This window comes from Spermophilus citellus (assembly GCF_964194105.1).
Source record: "Spermophilus citellus genome assembly, chromosome: 4".
NCBI classification, from domain to species: domain Eukaryota; kingdom Metazoa; phylum Chordata; class Mammalia; order Rodentia; family Sciuridae; genus Spermophilus; species Spermophilus citellus.
Window position 1 is genome coordinate 66,413,376 of NC_138185.1, and position 8,313 is coordinate 66,421,688.

The following is an 8,313-nucleotide window of genomic DNA, read 5'->3' on the forward strand; positions in this document are numbered from 1 at the left end:
TTTCCATATGTCACCCGAGCCTCTGCTCACTTTTCTACCTCATTCAGCTCAAGAATAAAGAACAACTGAGTTCTGAGGGACTTGGGGGCACATTCCATAAAAAAAGCAAGATGAACCCTCACCTTTCACAGAAGACCATGGAAGGAAAGACCTCAGCCCTGTTCCCTTAACTCTAATTGAAGCCCTCACTCGAGGATTAGTTTCTCCTTGCCAGGATACCATAAGCTCTGGCTCTCAGAGAGGCAGGATGGACAAGTGCATAGGATCCTGCAGGTCTCAAGGCCCTAGCTTGTGGTCTTGGAGGGAGGGTCACCTTACCTTCTAACCCTTGAGGTCTGCATTATGGGAAAGGCAGGACTATATGACCTATGTGATCCTTAAGTTTAATCATTCCACATGGCACCCCAGATCCTTAATTCAATAAGATGGTGATGAACATGATTACAACCAAGATGCTAAGGATATTAATAAATCAAAAAATGAACACTTATTGAAAGCCTGTTACACATAGACATTTTCCTTCGCATTTTATTTGGATCATGTGATTTCACCTTGCATCAATCCCATAAGAATCAGTATTGCTCCTTTTTTTATAGATGAGAAAACTGAGCCTCCTAGAAACACACAGCTAGACTTTGGTGGAGCTGGGAATCATGCCCAAGCTCTCTGACTCTGTGACCTTAGTGACTATTCAAGGCCCTTGTCTATTGTGCTATCTAAAATATTTTGCCAGACCTACTCTCCTGAGCCCTGGTTTCAAAGAACAGGGCATGCTTTTCCAAGGAGAGGCAGACTGAGAGTTAGAAAGTTGGATTTCACATCCATGGCCCGAATCTGGATGTCCATGGCTCAGTTTCCATCCATACAATGGAAGAGAGAGAGAGAGAGAGAGAGAGAGAGAGAGAGAGAGAGAGAGCGAGCGAGAGAGAGCGCTTGTTTTAATCCAATGTAAGAGATTTTCAAAGACAGGAAATAAAACAAATTTCCTGTAGAAAGATTGCCTATATGGGCAATTCCATACCCTGAGGATGTCCCCACCACTGACTTGGTTTCTCCCTCCAAGATGTCCAAGTGAGACCGCAAGTGTAGCAAGATGTGTCCTTTTCTTCACTGACTCATCTACATTCTCTTATTCATCTTCACTCCATAATTCATCTACCCATTCATAAATTCCTTTCATCCTTTGAGGGAGTTAATTCATTCAGATATTCACCCATCTCCCCACCTACCCATTTATTTATCTACTCACTCATTTCTCCATTCACCCACTTATCTATCTTCCCTCCCATCCATTCATCGAGCCATTCACCAATTTATTTCTCTACTTACTAATTTATTCATAAACTCCATTCATCTATCCTTTTATCCATCTTTCTATGCAACTACTTCTCCATCCACAAACCTACAGATTTACCATCCATCCATCCATCCATCCATCCAACCATTTATCATTCCATCTACCTCTCCATTTTTTCTCCTATTCATTGCTCCAACATGTTTTGACCACCTGCTACATTCTAGGCCCTGTATTCTGTGCTGAAGATAAAGAGGTAAATAAATAAGTTCTGTCTTTGAAGAGATCAAACTGAAATGGACAAGACAGTGATACAAAAATAGGCAATTGCAATAGGATATGAGAAAGAAGGTAAATTAAGAAGCACAGAAGGATGTGGGATTTGTAAGGAGGATCTCTATGGAGATAAGAGTATGGAGGTCAGAGAAGCCTTCTCCAAAGAGCTGACATCTAGCCTGGCTTTCAACAGGTGTTTAGGAGTTAGCAAAGGGGAACAGGCAAAGTCAGTGCTAAGCAAAGAAACTGCATCCATAAAAGCAAAAAAAAAAAAAAAAAAAAAAAAAAAATCACGAAAGAAAACAAAGCACCAGAGCAGCGGTTCTCAACCAGGGGTGATCCTTGTACTTCAGAAGAGAGTAATCAATGTCTAATAAACTTTTGGTTGTCACAGCTGAGAGGTAAAGGGAGACAAGTACTACCAGCATCAAGTGGGTAGAGGCCAGGAATCCTGCTAGACATCCTACAATACATAGGAGAGCCCCAACCCCAAGATAAATAATTAGCCAAACTAAAACTTCAATAGTGTCAAGGTCAAAAACTGAAAAACCTACTTTAGAAGGACAGCAAATGGTTCAGGATGGTAGGTGTAAAGAAAGGAGAAAGCAAAGAGAAAATCCTAGGGAGATAAACAGGAGCTAGATCAAAGATAGCAAGTGTTTATTGAACATTTACACTGCAGGAAGTTTTAGCATGGGTGCTGGGGACCCAGAGATAAAACGGGATCCAATCACTGCCCTCCAACTTTGCAATCCTATTGGAGAAACGGCACACATCCATGAGGGAAGAGGAACCTCTAGGAATTGAGACCTTACTATGTACCAATCACTATACTAGAATCTTATATGATATGTCCTGGATTCCTTTTGATAATTCAATTAGGCAGGTTCCATTTTCCAGGTGTGAAAGCTGAAACTAAGAAATTTTTTTAATGGTTCTAACAATCATTAGGTCAAATCCAGTTGACCATCCGGGTTTTTTTTAATATTTATTTTTTAGTATTAGGTGGACACAATATCTTTATTTTTTATTTTCATGTGGTGTTGAGGATCAAACCCAGTTCCTCGAGCATGCCAGGCAGGTGCGCTACACTTGAGCCACATCCCCAGCCATCTGTTTGTTGTTGTTTTTTTTTAATAAATAAAATTTTATTGGAAAATAGAGGGGTGGAAAAACCTGCCTCTGTGTCACACAGTTAGCAGTGATACACCAGGTCCATTTCCACCCAGCCTGACAACTCAAGGTGGCACACTCAGAGCAAATTAATAGTAGAGATCCTGATGGAGAGGGTGGTCCACAGAGTTCATGGGGAAAGCACAACTTGGCCTTGAATGAAGAAGAGGAATCAGATATGCAGGAAGGACAGGGAAGAGGGAAAATGGAGTTAATAAAGACACAGGTGAGCAAAGAATGTGGCAGGTTCTGGAAACCCTGGGAGGCTGGGGGACTAGAGGGTGGAAGAGGAAAGAGGTCCAATTGCAGCAAACTCCACGTGGGGCCCTGCAGGTTCAGGAAAGATGTATATATCCGAGGGACAGAAAGGAGGTCAAGATATGAGCATCTGTAATATCTGAGGAATGAACAGAGAGGCGGAGGAGTTGAGAGGAGTTTGTTTTAAACCTGAGGTTTACCTCTATTCCTGGCCCTTCTGACTGTGGAAACTGCCTCTCCCTGTCCCCATCTATTTCCAAGAGGAAGGGTCAGCCAGAAGCCAAAGGAGAGCCTATTGTTGTGGCCTGCTTGGCCAGCCCTGGAGGGACAGAGCTGCTGTCTTTGGAGGCCCATATTCACCTCTGTTAAGAGAGTTGCTGCCACTCCCTCCACTCCTTTGCACTAACCACATGTTTTTGCGTGCATGCGCGCGCACACGCACACACACACACACACACACACCCCAGACATGAGAATTTAATGTACACTGTTCATCAGATAAGGGAGACAGTTTGTTGAAGAAAATGTTTGCTGGGGCTATTGCTCTGAGCAGCACCAGGGTGAGTGGCTCAAAGAGAATCAATTTCATCCAAGAAATCTGAAAAGAGACAGGAAGGGGAGGGGCTCACTTCAGCAGTAGCCAGAGACAAGGAAAGGGAGCCATAACTCAGGCCAGGAAAAATCCTTCCAAATTGAATTTCTGGCCCTGGTGGAGACAAGCCAGGGCTGCTGGCCAGAGAGGCCTAACCTCTGTGGAAGAACCCTGGGTTCCTGGGTCTGAGAGTCACCTTTGGCATCTAAGGAGGCACTTGAAAAGGAGAAAAGCATTCCAGGAGGATAGTGCTCCTCTGTAGACTACCCCACCACTGATATCTGGAGACCTCCTTTTCTCCTTCACCCTTAGCATCTTACTCCCTCCTGACTGGAAATGAGGAGTTCCAGAGACTCTACCTCCAGAAAAAGGTCTTAGAGGTGGGACAATTTAGACAGAAAGGCAGGAGGCTGGAACAGGAGCATTACCTTCCACCTGTGAAGGCTCCAAGGAGGAGGCAGCTTCAGGCCAGGCTTCACTGCACTGGATCCAAAAGGAATCTTTAATCACTCCTCGGTGGGCTGCTCTGAATCTGGAAAGCCCTCCCTTGGATATCACTTGGAGAGCACCTGAGTGGGTGATGCTTGGTTAACTGTGAGGTCATGATCAATACTATGTCTACAAAGGAGCATGCTGGGGAAGTGATGGCCAGATTGTGTGTATGCGTATACCCGCGTATGCTTGTGTGACTATGCACACTGCGTTTGCGTGCCTGTGAGTATGTGCGTGCAACCAGAGCCTGGAGCCGAATTCTGCCCCGTCCACCGCCCTGATAGCCTCTCCAACTCTGAGGGGATGGATCACACACCTTCTGGCCTGGGGTAAGAAGGCCGCGAAGAGATCTTCCCTGCCACGCGGAGCTGCTTATGTCTCTGGCGGCTGTGACTGGAGCAGGCAAGCGGCAGCGGCCCCCCATAGCTAGCACCCAGGGCTTGGCCCGGGGCTGCGGCGGACCAGCTCGGGCGGCGCTGCTGGGCCTCGCGCTGCTGCTGGGCCTCGTGCTGTACCTGGTGCGTGCAGGACCGTTGGTGGCGTGGCTGGCCATTGGGGCTACCACGGTCTGGTGGCGACTGAGCCGCGAGCCCCGTGGCCCGCGCGCCGCGCCCTCGCCGTCATTCGTTCGCATCCAGCGGAGGCAACGAACTCTGCTCGTCTGGCCTCTGGCCAACACGGCAGCAAACGGAAAGCTCCTAGAGCCTCGGACTCTGTTCAGAGGACTCAAACCCGCCCAACTGCTCCTCATGGGCAGCTACCTGGTTAAGCCCGGCTTTCCGCAGCCTGCCACCGCGCAGGAGGGCAGGGACCTGAGGGAGCGGCCTGTCCGCCGCCTGCCCACCCGCTCCTCGCCACCTACATCTGCGGCCCAGCGGGTCCCGCAGCGTGGTTACCCCCCTCTCCCGACCCCTTTCCACCGACCCCCCAGGAGGTCTATGCATAGGGATTATGGGACTTTAGCCAATCCCTTTGTGATAGCTCCTCCAAGACGCCATCCAATTCAGCAGGCCCAGTATTCCATGCTAGGGGTACTGCCCACGGTGTGCTGGAATGGTTGTCAGAAGAAGGCTGTACTTTTGGTTCGGAACTCCAAGATGGTGTGCACCCCAGGGACTGTGAGGATTGCCCCTCCGGATAGCAGGTTAACTCGTCGTCTCCTACCAGGGCGGTTAATCAACTCAACCCTGCCCTCACCATCTGGTAATGTCCCAGACTCATGTGCAAAGGAGAATGATCTCAGAGAGGGGAAGAAAAGGATCCCGGAGGAAGACGACCACTTACTTGTGGATGGTCAGCAGAATAAGAGGAGACGCCAGGATAGCAGTAGGAGTGGCCAGTCTCCATCTGGGCCCCTGGTGGCCAATGGAGTCTCCACTTCTTCTGTGCCTAACTCTGGGTCTCTGAAAAGAGTTCTCCCTTCCCAAAGCTCAGGAGAACATTCGAGTAAGCGATCTTGTACCTCGCCGGTTAGCTCCCTGACAAGCACGTGCGGCATCCGTTTTTCTGGCTGCAATGCGATCGCCAGTTCTTACAGTTCTACCAGAGGCATCCCTCTCCAGCAGCTGTGGAAGAGGAGTGGCTCCATTTCCTCTCCCTTCTCTAGCCCAACTTCCTCTCCAGAGAGGCCAGCCAAGAAAGCCAGAGAAGAGGAGCCATGTCAGCATTCCAGATCTTCGACTCCTCAGGTGGCCAACAAGGAGTCCCAGGGCCAGAGGGCTGTGGACACTCCCACTCAGAAGCAGCCCAACTCGGGGGCTTCCCCATCTACACTGGGCAGCTCCAGACAGCGGAAACGGAAGATTCCGCTGCTGCCCAGGCGTGGGAACCAACTGACCTTGCCTTCACCACCTCAGCTTGGTTATCCCATCACGGCTGAGGACTTTGACCTGGAGAAGAAAGCTTCACTCCAGTGGCTGAACAAGGTCTTAGAGGACAAGACTGATGTTCCTCCGAAGTTGGTCAGTGAGAAGCCACCCGACACTCAGCCTTCTTTCACCCTGCCTGCTGCGAGTACCACTTCCTCAGCAGCCTCCTGGCCAGCCGTAGGCACTAGCCTGAAGAAGGCGCCGAGTGTCCCAGGGCCATCCCTCCCAGAACCTTCACCTCTGAAGACACCCAGTCTTCTGGACTCTCTTGGCTCTTTACCATCAGGGCCCCTGCCAGAAACCTCTTCAGACTCAAAACCCACAGCCACTTTTTTGGGACTGGACCTTGCTTCCTCCACAGCACCAGTCGCTGACACCAAGACACCTCCAGCCCTTCAGGCTGACACATCTACCCCCTCCCCCATGCAAGGAGTGCTGTTTGGGGGCATGTCAAAGAGCGAGACCTCTGACCCTTCCTCCCCAGGTGCCCTAGCCATGTCTTCTGCTTCTCCCACCTTCAAGCCTATTTTTGCAATGGCACCTAAAAGTGAGAGTGAAGGCCCCTTGCCATCCAGTCTAGCCAAACTCCCCACGATGACCAGCACTGCCACCTCAACTTGCAAGCCCATCTTTGGTGACCTAGGGCCACCTGTGGCTGTGCCCTTGTCTGCTCCCTTTTCCTTTAAGCCAACAACTGCTGTGACGGCTGCTGCAGCCCCAGCTGCCCCTCTGTTTGCTGGCCTGGCCACTGCCACCTCTGTCGTGGCTTCCACCACCACCACCACCACCACCACCACCACCACTAGTGTGTCCAAATCTGCTTTTGGCTTTGGGGTCAACAGTGTGGCCAGTACTGGGAGCAGCACAACTAGCAGCATGACTTCCGCCTCTCAGCTCTTCCCCTTTGGGGTGCCCTCTGCTTCTGTCACCAGCTCTGCCAGGGCCATGGGCTCTGAATTCCAGTTTGGCAGGGCCCCCATCATGCAGACATCCACAGCAGTGACCACCTTTGGCCAGTCTCTGCCTGGTGCTGTTCAGATGGCAACCAGCAGCAGCAGCAGCAGCATTGCTGGCTTCCGTGGCTTCGGTGGCTCCCTCACAACCTCAGCCCTGGCCGCCACCTGCCAGCCTACACTGACTTTCAGTAACACAACCACTCCTGCATTCAATATTCCCTTTGGCTTGAGTGCCAAGCACCCCATCGCAGCATACCCAGTAGTCATCCCCCAGCCCAAATTTGGGGCTGCCAATGGGCAGCAGCAGAGGTCCACCAAGCCAGCCCTAACCCCAAGCTTTGGCAGCCCTTTTCCTGTTGGGAACTCTGGGGCCCCTGCCCCATCTGTAGCACCAGTGCTGACGCCAATGTCAGCGCCGGCGTCAGCACCGGCCCAGCCGGCCCAGCCGGCCTTTGGCAGCTCAGCGCAGACAGGTTTTGGCTTGAAAACCACAGCCTCAGCCTTCAGCGTCCCTGCCAGCACAAAGAAAGCCTTTGGTGTAGCCACCACCTCTGGCTTCAGAGCTACCACCCACACCACTAGCAGTGGGACCAGTAGCTCAGTGTTTGGCAGCTCAACTTCGTCCCCTTTCATGTTTGGGGGACCTGTAGCCCCAAGTGTTGGACTCAGTGTGGCTGCCCCAGACACCAACTCCACCTCTGGGGCGTTCAATTTTGGACCTGGACAGAGTGGTACCACAGGCACCACCACCCCCATTGTGGGGGTCTTAAGTCAGAATGTCCTGGGGATTCCCAGCCAGGGAACACCATTTGCCTTTAACGTGGCCAGCACATCTGAGAGCAAACCTGTGTATGGAAGCATCTCCACACCTACGTTTGGGCGGAGCACCCTAACCACTGGAGTGGGCACAGCAGGCAACAGCCTTTCCTTTGGGGTGTCCTATATACCCACCCAAGGCTTTGTTGGAGTTGGGTCCTTTGGATCAACAGCCCCTTCATTTTCCATTGGTGCGGGACCCAAGACCCCAGGTGCTCGACCAAGACTGCAGGCCCGAAGGCAGCACACCCGTAAGAAATAGCTTCTGTCCCTGTCCCCATCTCCATTCCCCTGTCCCCATCTCCATTCCCCTGTCCCCATCTTCATTCCCTTGTCCTCATCTTCATTCCCTTGTCTCCATCTTCATTCCCCTGTCCCTACCCCATTCCCCTGTCCCCCTCCGCATTCCCTTGTCCTAGCCCAAATCTAGACCTCAGCACAAAACTACCCTAGATGCTAAGAGCCACAGCCAAGTAAAGAGCCCAGGGGCTCTTTCCTTTCTGGAGGAAGCAGGCACCTCAGGGAGGAAGCAGGCAGTGGCAGGGCCGAAGCCTGATACCTGTACTTGAACAGTTGCACTGGTGTTGA

The 8,313-nt window shown here is 51.1% G+C and overlaps 1 protein-coding gene across 1 annotated transcript; it reads left to right on the top strand.

Moving 5' to 3' along the window:
• Positions 1–4,459: 4,459 nt before the first annotated feature.
• On the top strand, positions 4,460–7,987 carry LOC308648155 (nuclear envelope pore membrane protein POM 121C-like; the record flags this gene model as incomplete). Its single annotated transcript, XM_081292844.1, has 1 exon — positions 4,460–7,987. One exon carries the CDS (start codon positions 4,460–4,462, stop codon positions 7,985–7,987), a length of 3,528 nt encoding a protein of 1,175 aa, XP_081148970.1.
• Positions 7,988–8,313: the final 326 nt, after the last annotated feature.